Source organism: Thermobia domestica, chromosome 2 (genome assembly GCF_964235325.1).
Source record: "Thermobia domestica chromosome 2, izTheDome1.hap1.1, whole genome shotgun sequence".
NCBI classification, from domain to species: domain Eukaryota; kingdom Metazoa; phylum Arthropoda; class Insecta; order Zygentoma; family Lepismatidae; genus Thermobia; species Thermobia domestica.
Genome location: NC_137455.1, coordinates 327,103,659 through 327,122,877, shown reverse-complemented (window position 1 = coordinate 327,122,877; position 19,219 = coordinate 327,103,659). Strand labels below are relative to the sequence as shown.

General features: G+C 38.0%; 1 protein-coding gene across 1 annotated transcript in view; it reads right to left on the bottom strand.

The window, feature by feature from the left end:
• LOC145679518 (aminopeptidase Ey-like) overlaps nt 1-19,219 on the bottom strand; it is a 76,724-nt gene that overhangs the window by 29,753 nt on the left and 27,752 nt on the right. Inside the window, exons 6-7 of the mRNA XM_081750097.1 lie at nt 5,623-5,888; nt 1,147-1,363 (exon numbers count right to left, since the gene is read on the bottom strand). Of these exons, the coding sequence (XP_081606223.1) occupies nt 1,147-1,363; nt 5,623-5,888 (483 nt within the window). The remainder of the gene's footprint in view (nt 1-1,146; nt 1,364-5,622; nt 5,889-19,219) is intronic.

Genomic DNA, 19,219 nt, shown 5'->3' with positions numbered 1-19,219 from the left:
GAAGACTATATCTTTTTTCAGTATTTTAAAAATATTCTTTTACTCGAGATTTCTGTATAGTTTGTTACTTACTAATATATCCCCATTTCATTGTCTTAACAAACCAATATGGGTGTTGCCAGTAAAATATTTTGAATGATCGAGCCCCTGGTATGATAACCACAGTATTTCGTCACAGGCCCCCCACCTATTATGAAATCCTGACTACGTGCCTATTATATGTCATCAATATATTTAAAAATACCTTCAGACGTTAATTAACGATATGTAAGTTAATCTTCTACTGTCTCCTACCCTAAGTAAAAAGAATGAACATGATTAGACAGCTTGATGTTTATCAAGGAAGCATAATATAAAGAAAACCTAATCAAATAATACAGTCCACCAGCATCTATAGAGGCGCAATGATGGGATTGCAAGTCCAATTTTTGCCTTTGTGCAGGGTGAGTCGATAGTCCTATTACTTTCCAGGTAAGATAATTTTATACTTACTTATTTGTAGATAGTAATGTAAGTGCACTATGTTTCATTGTAGGTACCTTTCATTGTTATGTTGTATTGTTTGAATTTAGAGTATTTTGTTATTTCTATACGTAGTTGGATCCATGGTCAATGAGTCATTGCAAATCGTGGAGGAACGGATTGGAACAAACACTAGAACTCATGAGCGAATTTACATAAGCTAATCAAAGGTAAACATCTGAATGACAATAGATGCTAGTAGGTTTAACAAGCTTCTCAAATCTAAAGAAATGATGCTGTGATTGGAAGAGCTCTTTTGAAATAAACTGTAATACTGCGGAGAATTTCACATTGTATCTCGAAGCGAATCATCCTTTGTTAAAAAATAATTGCGAACACAAAGATACTCTGGAATAGCCTCCTCAGTTAATATGTATTTTCTATTATTATACTCTATCACTTCAATTCCTTCAACACCCATATTCATTGGAATAATAAAAGTTTCGATATAGAACAACTTTCCATGTAGAAATCACGTTTTCAATATCAATAGACATAAAAGAGTTGTCCTTGTCAGTATACATGTGGATATACTATGCAAGAACAGAATCAGGGTATAATTATTTCCGAATTATTAAAAGTAATTTGAATTACATTCAGCAATGTTAGAAAACGGGTTCTTACCAGAAGCTTTAATGTTGACGACAATCCATTTGCTTTCTATTGGCAATCCCTCAATTATTACTTGTTCCCCTAAATTGTTCATCCATAGTTTGGGCTTTGTTGTCAGGAAATCCTTTTCGTCTTCGTGCGTGAATGTCAATGGAATCCACCAGAAAGATTTGTCTGCTGCCACACCAGTAACATTCTCCGCCTCTTCCTCAAAGCGGAAAAATCTTTTCTGAAATATATGTATAGCTTTAAGAAAATGATTTAACGTGCATATACCGTAAATACGCGAGTAATTTTCGCATCCCAATTTTGCAGGGCATTTTCTGTATATTTTATTTTCCTAGCGTAATTTGCGCACGCGAGGATTTGACAGTGATTTGTAAGAAACCACAAGACTTCTTAATCAATTTTTTAATGTTATTTTTCTTCAAATTTAGAATTAGTTGTTTGTTGTCAATTCTTGTTACAAAGAAAATGTGTACCGTTATTTTCGTGTTATTTTGACTGGGGAAAAATTAGATGATGTTCACTGATATGGCTAATTTTTTTCCCCGCATAATTTACGCACCTTTGTTTTAAAACAACTTTTTTCCTCTAAAAAAAGTGCGAAAATTACGTGAGTAAATACGGTATATAATTATGGATATTTGAGATTTCAATGCTCATATATTTATACAAATGAAACAATTTTAATCTCCCAGAAGACGTGATCACTATGGAAGTGGGAAAGTCGACTTTGCAATAGAGTAGATTTGAAGGTTTAGCATTTAGAGTTCTTAAGTTTTCTACATGTATGGCCATTTAGCCCATCACGTATATAAGGGATGACGTCTCTCGGCAAGCACACTATCCGGGAAAAGGGAATGAAGAAAGGATTGGGGAAGGAAGGAAGCGGTCTGGGACCTATAAGTTAAATACCACCCCGACATTTGCCTGGTGTGAATGAGAAAAGCCCAGGAAAACCTCATTGATGACTGGCCTGAAAAAGCGGTTTTACACTTTTTCGACCGAGCGCCCCCACTGGGAATCGAACCTGTTACCGCTCGCACCGAAGGCGAGATATATTTGAACGTCCCAGACTAGATAATAGAGTAGATATCGGTTCTTCGATATCGAGTTATCAGCCTCAACATCAGAAAAGTCTCATGTCAATAAGGGTTAGTCGGTGCCAATAAATATTTTGTCCTTTGAAGCTAACAAGGGACATCACCCAATTGTCCGACTCCGATTTCAATGAAATTTTTATTGCTGATAGAGGACATGTATTCATTACTTGTGATGACAGAAATTTTTGCCATCCTGTATGTTTTCTATTTTTTAATAATTTTTAAAGGTTGTGATGTGGTTAATAGAGATTACTACAGAAGTCCCTTACTACCCTCTGTAAATGGAGTGTTAATGAAAAAACAACCATGTAGATACGTATAGGTCCTAGGGGGAAGTCGTATGGTACGTATGACCTTGACGGCAGCCATCTTGAAATCCGCCACTTTGAATTAAGGTCAAGTTTTTTAAATAAGAATAGGGCAATATGATACATAATTTAGGGCTAGAATTTAATCAGGAAGACAATGGTGAAGTTACTTTTAAGATGCGTTCATTTGGTGAAAAGTTACAGGCATATTAATTGTTTATACTTACTATCTCCGTAAGTACCTTACCTCCGCTTCTAACCCGCGTATTAATGATAATAAGTGGATAAAGGTTTCGGCAATGCATATTATGGCTAGTGGAAAGTGATACGATAGAGGTATCATTGACGGCAGCCATCTTAAAATCCGCCATTTTGAATTAAAGTGAAGTTTTGAAAACTGAAAACCGTAGCATGTGGCACCAAATTTTAATAGTAAATTTTCCCCAAAAGCCAATGGTATGCTTATTTTTGTTCTATAGTTAACCAGTATGAATTTATGACTCTTTTAATGTGCACAAAACGTCCATTATTCGATCTTTCAAATTGGCAAAACTCCTAATTTTCATCGCATGTTTTAAGATTCCAACTGGCACTTTGGAATTGTTTCCATGACTCATGTTTTCTAAATTTATTACATTTTTTCAAGAGTTGCGATCTATCAGTTCATGTATAGTGTTGGGATAAGCATTCAGCAATCTTTCTGAATTTTCAAGCCTTCTCATGTAATTATTTATTTCCTGCACCTGCCCTTCAGAAACTTGTTTACTGACATGAATCATCGCAGAATGAAAAAACTCCAGTTTTGCATTCAGGTAATACCGGAGACGTAGCTTGTAATAGATAGTAGATGAGACGAGAAATAAGTTGAAAATTCACTTCAAAAAAGGAAACAAAATGTGATTGTTGTGTAAACCAATTGTCTTTTGTTTTGTTTTATATTTATTTGTTTATTGTATATTTATTTATTTTCTATGGCAATATTTTAACTGGTCAGACAAAAAAAGTCATTCGTTTTCTAGCGATAGTTGTGGAAGGTTCATATTTGTAAGATTTGTAATCAGTATTGATCGGGAACTCGATTAAATTAGACCTCTTTATAAACAAGTTACCTGTTTTCATATTTTGTTCACGGTACAAACAGCGTGTTGGGAACAGTCATATTCTGACTCTTTGATATTTCCTGTCATTGCTGCTGTTCCTTTAAAGTTGTAAAGTTTTATTTATTTTAAAAAAATACTGTTTGTCGTTTGCGCAACATGTAGGCTTAATTTTGAGTTCGTGTTACATCAATTTCTTATAATTTCATTTGTATTTCTTTACTTCACATAGGTCCATAGGTTTCTCATGTACTCTGGGTTAAAATAAATAATTACACTGCCTAGGAAATTAATAATTACATGGTAAGTCTTCAAAATTCAGAAAGATTGCTGGATGCTTATCCCAACACTATTCATGAACTGATAGATCGCAACTCTTGAAAGAAATGTAATAAAGTTAGAAAACATAAGTCATGGAAACAATTGCAAAGTGCCAGTTGGAATCTTAAAACATGCGATGAAAATTAGGAGTGTTGCCAATTTGAAAGATCGAATAATGGACGTTTTGTGCACATTAAAAGAGTCATAAATTCATACTGGTTAACTATAGAACAAAAATAAGCATACCATTGGCTTTTGGGGAAAATTTACTATTAAAATTTGGTGCCACATGCTACGGTTTTCAGTTTTCAAAACTTCACTTTAATTCAAAATGGCGGATTTTAAGATGGCTGCCGTCAATGATACCTCTATCGTATCACTTTCCACTAGCCATAATATGCATTGCCGAAACCTTTATCCACTTATTATCATTAATACGCGGGTTAGAAGCGGAGGTAAGGTACTTACGGAGATAGTAAGTATAAACAATTAATATGCCTGTAACTTTTCACCAAATGAACGCATCTTAAAAGTAACTTCACCATTGTCTTCCTGATTAAATTCTAGCCCTAAATTATGTATCATATTGCCCTATTCTTATTTAAAAAACTTGACCTTAATTCAAAGTGGCGGATTTCAAGATGGCTGCCGTCAAGGTCATACGTACCATACGACTTCCCCCTAGGACCTATACGTATCTACATGGTTGTTTTTTCATTAACACTCCATTTACAGAGGGTAGTAAGGGACTTCTGTAGTAATCTCTATTAACCACATCACAACCTTTAAAAATTATTAAAAAATAGAAAACATACAGGATGGCAAAAATTTCTGTCATCACAAGTAATGAATACATGTCCTCTATCAGCAATAAAAATTTCATTGAAATCGGAGCCGGACAATTGGGTGATGTCCGTTGTAAAGAAAGTATTAAGAAGAAATCTGTTGGAATATGTGAAAGAAAAGTGATGTATGTGGGTATATCTTGCGGAATGATTGACATTAATGTCAAGCATTTATGATTTTATTACCCAGTGAAGATTTCGTAGCAAGGTATATGCATTACTACGTAAAACCTAAGAAGCGTCATATAATCAATTTTCTTTTTATTTTACCTTTATATTAAACACGTTATTTTCAATACATTAGTTCCTTGGATACTGAAATAGGCCTATATGTACTGATTGGATTATGCCGTATATTTTTCAGTTTCTAAAGACCACTGCTTAATATATTACACTTTTAACGTTATCATATTACACTTTATTACAATCCACGTTTACTGGTCAATTAATTCATGTTGGACATACTCTTCAATTATAGAAAGAAAAAATTAATAACCAAATGTTGATTTTCCCTTAATGAAAACTCGATATTTTTCCAATAAGCAACTGATGATCCTCCAATCTTGACTCCTCGAACCTTCAAAGTGGTACTTTCCTGACGGGAGCTCATGTGGTTCGGGTCCCACGTTAAGCTATAGGTCCACGTTTCATATAGCCTCGCTGCTGAAAGTAACGCTAAAATCAAATCAAACTGGAGTTGGCAGTGGTATTATATGCCATAAAACTGGTCTCCCGATTCTTAAACTGATCGCCGTTTTATCGGCATGGTTCTTATAGGTATAGCTACAACAAATTTTCCCTTTTATCTTACCTGGGTGGCGACTGCTGTTCCAAGCTGATAATTCCTAACAACGGTGACGACAGGAAATCCCATCTGCAGCGTCCAGCTATCCATGATCATTTTTACGGTGATTTCTGGCGGCAACATTTGATCTTCGAAAGCACTTTTTGTCAAGTATGCCCACAAATCGTCCTGCTCTGCATTGCTGTACTTCTTTTCGAATAAGTATTGACTAATTCCTTTACGAAATGTAGGTTCGGTGAGAAAATTGTTAAGCATGCGCAATATCAAGCAGCCTGAAACATTAAAACGTAATGTGTATATCCGAATTTGCAGTTACTTCAAATATAAAATACGTGCGTATGTTCAAATTTTACATAAAAGAACTCAACCTAAGTTAATTTCCCTTGACTCAATTGACTCTGGAGAGAATCAGTTACACAGGAATGCAAATAATCACTCACCTACTCGTCCGGGGCGAGTGGTTCATCGGTGCGGGCGAGTTTTTAAACAGTAAAGACCATAAAAATCACGACTGGAATGTGATTGTGGGCTAGTAGCTTTTTCTTGGGCTTGTAAAACTTGATTGCTTATTTGCATCCCTTAATTATAATATATTAACAGCGTCTACATGTTATTGTGTTTTGATAGTGAAGTCTGGGCTGTGGAGTAGTGGAATATCATTTTCTTGAATTTTCACCACACATACACAATGGTATTCTCTTTCAGATGTTTTTATATGTTAAAGATGTGAAGATAGCTGTTTCCTAAAAGAGACTTCTATCTTCATTCAGCGTCAACATAACTATAGAATACTTAATATAAAAATTACGACACGAACTGTTCTGTAGTGATAATTTTAAAATGTTGCTCATATAATCGAACTGGTTCATAGGTATTCAAAATGTGCACAAACGTGATTAATAAACTTTATAGGAATGTGATTAATACATTTATTTTCATTTCAGAAATGCCTCGATAATTATTACAGTTAGTTTTGTCGCCTTTCTTGTGAATTGGAACGATTGATTCTTTCCACTCCTGTGGCAATTCTTCCTTGTTCCAGATAAGGAGAATGAGTTTGTGTATCTTGTTCCACAATTTTTCTCCTCCCGCTAAAATTAACTCAGCCGGAATTTCATCTACGCCCGGAGATTTGTGTTCCTTTAATTTCTTTATAGCGGTTTCTACTTCTATTCGGTTGGGTTCTGGAATATACGGTTCTGCGGTGTGTATCTCCTTTTCTCCATGCGCACTAGTTTTTGGTTGCTTGTTAAGCAAATCGTCAAAGAAATCTTTCCATCTATTTAGGATGCTATCCGTATCAGTGAGAACTGTACCATCAGATTTCTTTAATATCGGGTGTTGCAAAATAAGTGTTACAACTCTTGGGAGGTGAATCCTGCCACTGAGACAAGAAAAAAAGTTCTCTTGAACTTTCGGCTATCGGACATAGTTTCAGATCTACAAGGTGCCGAAAGCGTGGGAAAATGACTTTCGGACGCCAATAGTTCGGAAACTATCCAACGTAAAGAAAGCGGGTAAAAAATTCACTGAAGAAGTCATACCTGCTGTATTGAATTTTGCATGTTTCACAATCCTACCATGCACGCGCAAGGGATTCCCCAAAGGAACGTAGGGAGTCCCGGATAATCTGCTAAATGAAAATCGGTCGAAATGGATATGAATTGATGGGGTTTCTACCAGGTAACAATAATTCGTTTGTATTAAGTCGATATCTGGAACAAATACAAAATGGCGGACACTTTCATGCCCGTTGTGTGTGGTTGCATAATCGCCAGGTATGGATGCACCATGTGGATTAACAGTGAAGTTCTGAGTATTAAGTGTAGCGAATTTGTACTCAAATGCTAGACATCTGGAGTGTCGGTAGAGCACAACAGGTGGAGCAGGGTGATTCACATGTATGGAAACACGTAACGAAAAATGCCCAGAAATGCACTCATACTCAGTAAACGTGAGTTCAAAGCGTCGGAAATGTAAAGATTAGCATTAAGAACATGAAAGTCAATTCACCAATAATATTCCCTCAAACCGACGCAATATGATGTGCACGGTTGCATACCAATAACGATGCAACAACTGAGGACGAGTTGAAATTGTGCAAAGGCACTCACTAAGAAACTGAGTAAACTAAAGGAATGTCTCTAGTGGGATCTCATGATCGATATTGAAATGCGGACAATTTGTGTGTTGATATCGATATGTAGCCAGTGGAGAAATGTCAAAATGTGCCACTACTGCTGGGACACCGTTCCGCGTGGGAAAAATAGGAAAATAACTACTTGGGTGTCTTGAATATGAGGCCGTGGGCTGACAGTAGGATTGGAAACTGCGACCACGCGAGCGAAAGCGAGCGCTCTAGCCCTGAGGCTCGAGAGAGCCTGACTTTCTCTGTATACATTTCTTTGAGGAGTACTCACTTAGTTTGGTAAGCGCTCTTGTACAGCCTCCCGACATGCTTGTGTGTTACATTTTGTTACTCCTACTGCACAGTTGTAAACAATCAGAGCTTTAAGACGTTTCTTCCTATTTCTCATGTCGTTTTATTTTCCATATGTATGGTGTTCCAGCTGTAGTGTTACATGTGCCAAATTGGTTCATTTTCGTCTTTGTCTTGGCATGTGTTCTGTGTGTAAGATACATATTTCTGGAGGTATTTTGATATCGAGTACGTCATATGTCCCAGAAGACGTGAGACATGATACAAGTTTGTTATTTTCACGTTCTATCACACTTTGAACCATGGATTAAGATATTTCTTTTCCTATGTGTCGACTGTGGGACATTGTCCCAAACAAAGGGGGACATTGACACAATCTTGTTCTAGTTACGTTCTACCAAAAAGTGCGCCAGATGTAATAGCAGAATATACAACGTTATTTTCATAGTTTTCGCATGTGAGACGGTGTTCCAGCAGTAGTGGGACATGTTGACGTTTGTCCATTAGCTACATGTCGATCACACACATTGGCCACATTTCAATATCGATCATGCGATTCCACTAGAGACATTCATTTAGTTTACCCAGTTTCTTAGTGAGTCCCTTTGCACAATTTCAACTCGTCCTCAGTTGTTGCGTCGTTATTGGTATGCAACCGTGCACATCCTATTGCGTCGGTTTGAGGGAATATTATTGGTGAATTGACTTTCATGTTCTTGACGCTAATCCTTACATTTCCGACGCTTTGAACTCACGTTTACTGAGTATGAGTGCATTTCTGGGCATTTTTCGTTACTTGTTCCACACATGTGAATCACCCTGCTCCATCTGTTGTGCTCTACCGACACTCCAGACGTCTTTCTAGAGCATCTGAGTACAAATTCGTTACACTTAATACTCAGAACTTCACTGTTTCCTATCATCCGTACCTGGCAATTATGCAACCACACACAACGGGCATGAAAGTGTCCGCCATTTTGTATTTGTTCCAGATATCGACTTAATACAAACGAATTATTGTTACCTGGTAGAAACCCCATCAATTCATATCCATTTCGACCGATTTTCATTTAGCAGATTATTCGGGACTTCCTACGTTCCTTTGGGGAATCCCTTGCGCGTGCATGGTAGGATTGTGAAACATGCAAAATTCAATATAGCAGGTATGAGTTCTTCAGTGAATTTTTTACCCGCCGTCTTTACGTTGGATAGTTTCCGAACTATTGGCGTCCGAAAGTCATTTTCCCACGCTTTCTGCACCTTGTAGATCTGAAACTATGTCCGATAGCCGAAAGTTCAAGAGAACTTTTTTTTCTTGTCTCAGTGGCAGGATTCACCTCCCAAGAGTTGTAACACTTATTTTGCAACACCCGATATTTAAGCACGAGGTTGATAGCCTTTCTTAAATTCGCTGATCCCCTTATACATGTCCCGGAAGTTTTTATTTTTACTATTATCTTCAAGTTCCTTAATTTTAGCTTTCAAAAAATCGCGTATCTTTGTTCTAAAAGTTTTGGAAGTTTCTCGTCTGGTATCTGCGAAATTTTGTGTAGCTACGTCATTCGAAGTCATTCGATTGATATCCTATAGCATATACGGTGTTACACCGAAAGTTCTTCAATATGGTTATTCATGTTATTTCTCATGTACAGTCACGACCACGGCCAATCTGGGGAAGTATTTAATTTTCCTTCACTTGGTATACAGATGCAAATCCCACCAGCTTGGCAGTGGTTACGGCTACTAATGAAATTGTGTTCCAATGGACCTCATTGAAAGAGATGCCTATTTTTGTTATGGAATTTCTTTGCAGTTGCCTACGCGGTTATCTTAGCATACCCACATCAGGTTGAAATTCTTTGTAATAACCAAGCTGTAATTTACTGTTTTTCACGTAAAATATGTAGAGTATGGTTTCTTCTGCCAGTGGCACATGTAGTGTACATTTGACATAATAATGTAATACAGGGTGCGGCACGTAAAACCGGCCCGTAAAGTGAACACATAAAATGAAATGTAATGTATTGAATATGATTAACTACAACACATAAATGAAATGTAATATATTGAATATGACTACTCACCTTCACAACAGGTGCTGAAAGTGTCCTCCGCCCACTTCAACACACATGTGAGCACGATTGAGGAGATTCATATATAACCTTGTCAGTTCTTGTGTTGTAATGCTATTGGTGACATCCTGGATCCTGGTCTTGAGTTCTTCAATTGTGTGTGGATTTGTTTCGTATACTCTTCCCTTTAACAGTCCCCATAAGTAAAAGTCACACGTGGACAAGTCTGGTGACCGAGGAGGCCACAAGCCTTTGCTGATTGTCCTCTCTGGTGTAAACATCTCATGCACAAGGGACAATGATGCAGCTGATGTGTGGCATGTTGCACCGTCCTGCTGAAAGTAACATAACTGACGCTCCTCTTCGGTCAAGGGTGTATAAAACTCCTCCAGGATTCCCATATACACGTCACTGTTCACTGTCGTCTCAAAGAATATGGGCCCAATAACGCGTGTGGTGGAAATGGCACACCAAACACCAATCTTCTCATCATGCAAGGGTACCTGGTGGATTGCGTGTGGATTTTCTGTCGACCAATACCGGTTGTTTTGGGAATTTACGTACCCAGACAGGTGGAACCACGCCTCGTCACTCATGATGAGCATTAGTGGATCCAAGAAACCACTGGCAACATTGCTCAACAGCCATGAACAGAAATGCACCCTCTTCTGCAGGTTAGGCTCCTTCAGTTCTTGCACAACACTTATCCGGTACGGTTTTAACTTCAGTCCCCTTAAAACACGTCTGCAACTTTTCTCACTCGCATGAACCTGTTGACTCAATCTCCTGGTTGACTTTCGAGGACTTCTTGTCATTATCTCCTCCACCTGCATCTTTAATTCAGGTGTGCAGACAAATGGTCGTCTGTTCCTGGGAGCATTTTGAACCGATCCTGTACGCCGCCCTTTTTCAATCAATTCCTGAATGGTGCTTTTTGCTGGCACAGAACGTCCTGGAAATTTCTCCTGAAACAAATTCTTTGTTTTCACAAAAGATCCAGTGAGAATGAACTTTTCAACAATGGCAACACGCTCGGGTATCGAATACGGCATTATCACACACTGACAATCACCCGGCTTAACACAACGAGGCCTTTTTCTCAACTGGTTTCGACAAGTTTCACTGCCTGCGGCTGCTCGTGACTGCTGCAGGTCACGTAAGTCGACCCGACCTCGACACGCCATTTCTTGGTAGGAAGGTAGATTATTTAAGTGTTGCCAAAAACACAATATACCAGAATATTACGACGGGCCGGTTTTACGTGCCGCACCCTGTATCATATGTACCTTCAGAAAAGAATAAAGCAGATGAAGCCTCACGAGCCCTGGGCTCGATCCTGCTACTGCCCTCGACCAATCGGAACGCTCCACCTGTCGAACAGGAATACAAAATCTGGGAGCCAGGTGGAAAACCGGCAGCTCACGAGAATCGAGGGTGAAAGGAGGATCTTGCTTAGCGCGTGTGGGGACTTCGATTGATTTTGCCTGTTTTCTCTTCTCTGCTAGTTTAACCCCTTCCCCTCGAATGCGGCGAGAGCCCCGACATTCGAGATTTTCCTTTCTACTCGTATGTCGGGGCTATCCCGCAGTAATTTTGACGCTTTAATTACTCGCATGTCGACAGAGCCCCGCTTGTATGATTTAGTCGACAACTTCTGCCATCTTTTGGCCATCTATTCACCTCCCTAGATATCGATTTCAGTGATAGTGGTAGCGAATATTTAGATAATGATAGTTTGAGTGAAGAAAGTAGTGGTGATAAATCTTCCGATTCCAATTAAAACGATGACCAAGTGACAGGTGATGTGTTGACAAGGGACAATTGGACTCCCTATGGTAATAATGATGCAGATTTTCCAAAATTACCCTTCACAGCAAATTCCGCGTATAAACCACCAGTTGTTGGAAGGCTAACTACAGAAATTGAATTTTTCCAATTATTTTTTAGTGACACTTTGCTTGAGGAAATTACAAATGAAACAAACAGGTATGCTAAGTCTAAGATACAAATTCCACTACAAGAAAGGTCCATTTGGTCCCCTTGACATGACATGACAGTTCCTGAACTGAAGGCATTTAGGGTGTAATACTAAATATAACACTAAATCCTAAACCAAACGTACAAGATTAGTTTTCAAAGGAATGGTTGGACAAATGTTCATTTTATAAGGATATTTCCAACCGCGATAGTTTTGTTTTTTAATTTTTTGGATGTTTCACTTGTGCCCCCAACACCTCAGATGCAACAAGGTGTTCGTGCAAGGGGTTCAAAGATAATAAACATTGCGGAACATCTTGACAACAAATTTAGGGATTTTTTGTGCCAGGACAAAATGTAATCATTGATGAAAGTACAGTAGGGTTCAAAGGGAGAATAGTTTTTAAGTGCTATAACCTACAGAAGCCAACCAAATGGGGCTAAGAGTATTTGTATTGGCCGACTCAAGTACTGGATATATCTCAAAATAAATCCGAGCTGTACAGCTTGTTGCGTCAAAACAAATTCGAGGGGAAAGGATTAATGCATTCCTGGTCGAACCATGGTTTGTTCCTACGTATTTCCGCATTTCGCAGTTACTCTTTTGCTGAATTTGTAGTGTTATCTCTAATTTCAATCCAGTTATCCTCAACACTAGTGCACTCCGAATCTTTTAAAGCCGAGAATCTATTCGAAACTTCAATTTGGTATTCCCCTCTTACCTGGCTCTCTTCTAATTTCTTTAAATTGAATCTCTCCGTTTTCGGACAATAAATATTACCTTTATTTAACGATAATCTCTCTCGTATTATCGCTGCTACCAGGTAGTGATCAGTGTCACAATCAGTCCCTTTAAACGACCGGACATCAACTATGCTAGATTGCCTTCTTCTATTTACTAAAACGTGATCAATTTGATTATGTGTTTTTCCGTCTGGTGATGTCCAAGTGTATTTATGAACCTCGCGATGTGGGAATTTTGTACTCTTCACGATTAGATTTCTGGATGTTGCAAAGTTCACGAGTCTAACACCGTTGTCATTACTTTCCTTATGCAGACTTTCGTCGCATATAATCGGTTTGAAAATATCCTCTCGTCCTATCTTCGCATTGAAATCCCCTAATAGAATTTTCATATGATATTAGGACTCTAAAAATGTTAATAATACCTTTGGGCACAATCAACTACGACAACATTCACCTTTAGGGTAACCAATGGAAACGAAAGTAAAAATGACTGATAGTCCAACGGAGAATTCTAAAGGGATAATGATAAAAAAAACGAAAGCAAAATTTAATCGTATACTGAACAATCGCTCGCTACTGCAGAGGGTCGAAATGTGATAGAAAACGGTTGAGTTGAGTTGAGTTGAATTTCAGTTTAGCGTCCCTTTCAGCAGCGAGGCTATGTGAGACGTGGACCTACTGATTAACGTGAAATCCGAACCACATGAGCTCCCGCCGGGAATATAGAAAACGGTCCCTTGATATTCAACATCAACGAATACTACCAGGAATCGTGTCTTACTACATCTCAGTTGGTAATTCAAGTTCAAATGATATATGTTAAATGGTAGATATTTGTCAAGTTCCAAACTCGGGGGGGGGGGGGGGAGAAAGGTTGAAAAATGAACTCAATTCTCGAAGAGAATAGTGTGATAGATAGAGAAGAAAAAAGAAAAAGCGGCGCACCAAAGGAAAATACACTAGTACACTAAATACTACAAAGATAAGTGGTCGAATTTAGACATATGACAATTCACAGCCAAATATATTTTCATATGCCGAAACAGGTGGCCTATTAAAATGCGTGGTCCAGCGGGGTTTCTGAGTGCCTAAGTACAAGTCCATGCTTTCTAGGCAACTATCTCACAAGGAATAAGCCTTGTGGAATGATTGACTATTAACCGTTTCCGGTACCAATTCACTCAGATTACGGCCGGTCCAGCCGGAAGGTTGGTGTAGTCTCTAATTTAGAATTTCTAAATAAAAAATCTCCGACCCCACAGAAACGGAGAAGAGTTACGAGTATATATGGAAACTAAAATAAAGTCGATAAAATAGAGGAAGTCCTAACAGATATTTGCCAAAATTAAAAATATTAAATAATATAAATTTTGTACTAGTAAGTTGTTTGCCAAATTTTTACTAGTCGCTACAAGTCCGTAAGGGCCCTAGCCAGTAGCTGCGATTGGACGTTAAAAGTGGGGGGGGGGGCAAGATAGGATCTGAATATGTGTATATCAATGTTAGTATTTCTGTTTTTTTCTAACACTATTTGATGAAAGGTTGTATAACTAATAGGATACTATCTTTTTCAGTTAAAATACCGTATATCATGTTTCATATTTAATTAAGTAAATTGACAAGAGCAATGCACATAGGTACTAACCCTTGATTCCTTGCTCATGAACATCTTAGAATTCTGTCTGGAAAATTGTGTGATCAGATTATTTAATAACATATTTGTAAAACAAATAAATAGAAGGATATTATTGATCATACTAATGAATAATAAGGCTTATTTTGTAGAAGTTATATTAAAACGGGATTAATGAACAACTTACATTTTTAGTTCCACAGTTGCCATTAAATGTATGTTATTACTCTTAGACAATGAAAGACAGCAAATACCACAAGCATATGCTGAGACGCATGCAATTAAAACGCAATTCCTCCACGCTGTCAACTCCACGGGAAGACAAATAACCAATTAAAACTTACGCAACGACAAATATTATATGGTACTATTGTTTTTCTATGAACCTATAATATATGCAAAAACTTTACATTTCCAAACGAAACCATTTTAAATTATGGCTTTTTAAAGGTAAATTATTGAATTTCAGTCAACCAGCTACAGCATCATCCCTATTTATCCTAGGATCATCGTTAGTACCTCATTCTCTTCAGAATAGAACAAACTTTCAAACGGTTCCATTTACATCTTCTTATAATGTCCCTAAGGCGGAAAACTTTAAGGGAAGTCTGGATTTTTTCTGATTTTTCAAACTTTGATCCCCTCTGGACACCCTTTGTTAACGCACAGATCTCAAAATCAACTGAAAGATACGAAGGGGTGTACTAAATATGTACAAAAATCTCAAGCTTCTATCTTGAAAACTAAGTGTGGGAAAATGTTTACCAATGAGCTAAGAACATTCCCACAATGCCCCAAAAGACCCGAATGTAATATAAAATTTTCCTGAGACATCCCTATTTATCCTGTGATCACTATTCGTACATCATTCCCTTCAGAACAGAACATACTTTCAAACGGTACCACTCACATGTCTCCACCATGTACCTGAAGTGGAAAATCATAAAAATGGATTATTTGTTTAAAAAATATTCCTTCTTTGTACCTTTTTGCCCCTCTGTACCCAACGCAAAGATCTGAAACAAATTGAAAAATACTAAGGGTGTACTAAATGTGTGTGCAAAATTTCAATCTTCTAGGTGCAAAAGTAAGCCCGCCAAAAACAATATCTCTACAATACTGTACTCCAGATTCTTGTATAAAAAAGGATCTCAGGTAAAAATTCAATGAGACATCCCTATTTACACTAGAATCATGATTCGTACAACAGAACAGCCTTTCAAACGGAACCATTCACATGTCTCCATCATGTATCTGAGGAGGGAAAATCGCGAAAAAAGAGATCTTTGTTAAAAAGATATCCTTTTTGCACCTCTGGATCCCCCTGTTTTATCGCAAAAATCTGAAAAGAATCTGGAATATATTAAGGGGTGCACTGAATGTGTTTGCAACATTACAATCTTTTAGGTGTAAAAGTAAGTCCTATAAAAAGTAATAAAAAGTCATAACAAAAAATATTCTTTTAGTTATGTCGCATCACACTCTACGTCTCGACGCAGAAAGGCGTGAAAGCATATGTAACGTGTTCTATAATGCCTCTAGGCTTGAGAAAAAGAAGTAAAAAGCTTTTTTAGTACTTTTTAAATCGAATAATGAAGATTCTAGCCTATCACCGAAAAATAGATTATATAATTTAAAAGAGTTAAGTGGTCACTTCAAAAATGTGGGGGGCAACTGCCTCCTCTTGCCCCCCTAATCGCCGCCCATGGCCCTAACCTTGAGGTGTCAACTAATTTCAAACATTATATACTAGAAATAAAAGAAATGAAAATTTATGGATATTGGGGTTTTGGGACGCTCTGGTACGGAATAGCGAGATTCTACTGTAGTAAATTTTCTATATTATTTTATCGTATCTACTTCGTCACCTCTCCACTTCGCCACCAAACAGAATTGAACTTTGCTTAATCAGATGACGTAATTTTTTTCAAAGTTGCGGAGTAGTATCGCAAATATAAGCTGAACGCATATATTTAAACTGTACAAATTCTACAAACAGCTATTATGTTCTGTGATTAATTGAAAAATATCCGGAATCATTTGCAACAAGACCACTATTCACATCGTCAGACTGGATGATCAGTTAGTACGTCCAATTACTATTAAATGTTGAGCCACGAAGTGAAAATAGAATGCACCATTTTCACACGACACACTATCCTCACACAAAATTCTGACGTAATGTTTAATGTACTAAGCATTTAGTATATATATATATATATATATATATATATATTTGTTGCAAAATAAGTGTTACAACTCTTGGGAGATGACTCCTGCCGCTGAGACAAGAAAATGTTCTCTTGAAGTGTCGGCTATCGGACATAGTTTCAGATCTACAAGGTGGGAAAATGACTTTCGGACGCCAACAGTTCGGAAACTATCCAACGTAAAGAGGGTGGGTAAAAAATTCACTGAAGACGTCATACCTGTTGTATTGAATTTTGCATGTTTCACAATCCTACCATGTACGCGCAAGGGATTCCCCAAAGGAACGTAGAGAGTCCCGGGTAATTTGTCAAATAAAAATTGGTCTAAATTGATATGAATTGATAGGGTTTCTACCAGGTAACAATAATTCGTTTGTATCAAGTCAATATCTGGAACAAATACAAAATGGCGGACACATTCATGCCCGTTGTGTGTGGTTGCATAATCGCCAGATACGGATGCTGGCCAACAGTGACGTTCTGATAATTAAGTGTAGCGAATTTGTACTCAAATTCTCTAGGAATACATCTGTAGTGTCTTTAGAGCACAACAGATGAAGCAGGGTGATTCACATGTGTGGAAACACGTAACGAGAAATGCCTAGAAATGCACTCATACTAAGTAGACGTAAGTTCAAAGCGTCGGAAATGTAAGGATTAGCGTCAAGAACATGAAAGCCATTGCCAATTCACCAATAATATTCTCTTAAACCGATGCAATATGATCTGCATGGTTGCGTACCAATAGGACACAACACAAGGATGCAACAACTGAGGCCAAGTTGAAATTGTGCAAGGGGACTCACAAAAAAACTGGGTAAGCTAAAGGAATGTCACTAGTGGGATCGCATGATCGATATTGGAATGTGGCCAATGTGTGTGTTGATATCGACATGTAGCTAATAAACAAATGTTCACATGTCCCACTACTACTAGGACACCGTCCCACGTGCAAAAAATAGGAAAATAACTACTCGGGTCTTGAATCTGAGGCCGTGAGCTCCCAGTAGGATTGGAAACTGTGACCCGCGAGCGAAAGCGAGCGCTCTAGCTCTGAGGCTCGAGGGACCCTCACTTTCTCTGTATTCATTCTTTGAGGAGTACCCGCTTTGTATGGGAAGCGCTCTTGTACAGCCTTCCGACATGCTTGTGTGTTTCATTTTATTACTCCTATTGCACAGTTGTAAACAATCAGAGCTTTAAGACGTGTCTTCCTATTTCTCATGTCGTTTTATTTTCCATATGTATGGTGTTCCAGCTGTAGTGTTACATGTGACAATTGGTTCATTTTCGCCTTTGTCTTGGCATGTGCACTGTGTATAAAATACGATTTTTTTGATATATTTTCCTATATTTCGAGTACGTCATATGTCCCAGAAGACGTGGGACATTACACAAGTTTCTTATTTTCACGCTCTATCAGAATTTGAACCATGGATTAAGAGATTTATTTTCATATGTGTCGACTGTCGGACAATACCTCAAACAAAGAGAGACATTAATACAATCGTGTCCTAGTTACGTTCTACCAAAAAGTGCACTAGATGTAATAGCAAAATGTACAACGTTATTTTCCCAGTTTTCACACGTGATTTGGTGTCCCAGCAGTAGTGGGACATGTTGACATTTGTCCAGTAGCTACATGTTGATATCAACACACACATTGGTCATTTCAATATCGATCATGCGATCCCACTAGTGACATGCCTTTAGTTTACCCAGTTTCTTTGTTAGTCCCCTTGCACAATTTCAACTTGGCCTCAATTGTTGCATCCTTGTATTGTGTCGTATTGGTATGCAACCGTGCAGATCATATTGCATCGGTTTAAGGGAATATTATTGGTGAATTGGCAATGGTTTTCATGTTCTTCACTCTAATCCTTACATTTCCGACGCTTTGAACTCACGTCTACTTAGTAAGAGTGCATTTCTGGGCATTTCTCGTTACGTGTTTCTACACATGTGAATCACCCTGCTTCTTCAGTTGTGCTCTACCGACACTCCAGATGTTCTTCTAGAGCATTTGTGTACAAATTCGCTACACTTAACACTCAGAACGTCACTGTTGGCCAGCACCCGTACCTGGCGATTATGCAACCACACACAACGACCATGAATGTGTCCGCCATTTTGTATTTGTTCCAGATATCGACTTAATACAAACGAATTATTGCTACCTGATAGAAACCTTATCAACTCATATCCATTTAGACCAATTTTCATTTGACAGATTATCCGGGACTCCCTACGTTACTTTGGGGAATCCCTTGCGCGTGCATGGTAGGATTGTGAAACATGCAAAATTCAATACAACAGGTATGACGTCTTCAGTGAATTTTTTATCCGCTCTCTTTACGTTGGATAGTTTCCGAACTGTTGGCGTCCGAAAGTCATTTTCCCACGCTTTCGGCACCTTGTAGATCCGAAACTGTCTGATAGCCGAAACTTCAAGAGAACTTTATTTTCTTAAAATCAATACCTTATGGAAAATTACAACTGGCACATATATGTACGTGTGTCCTAT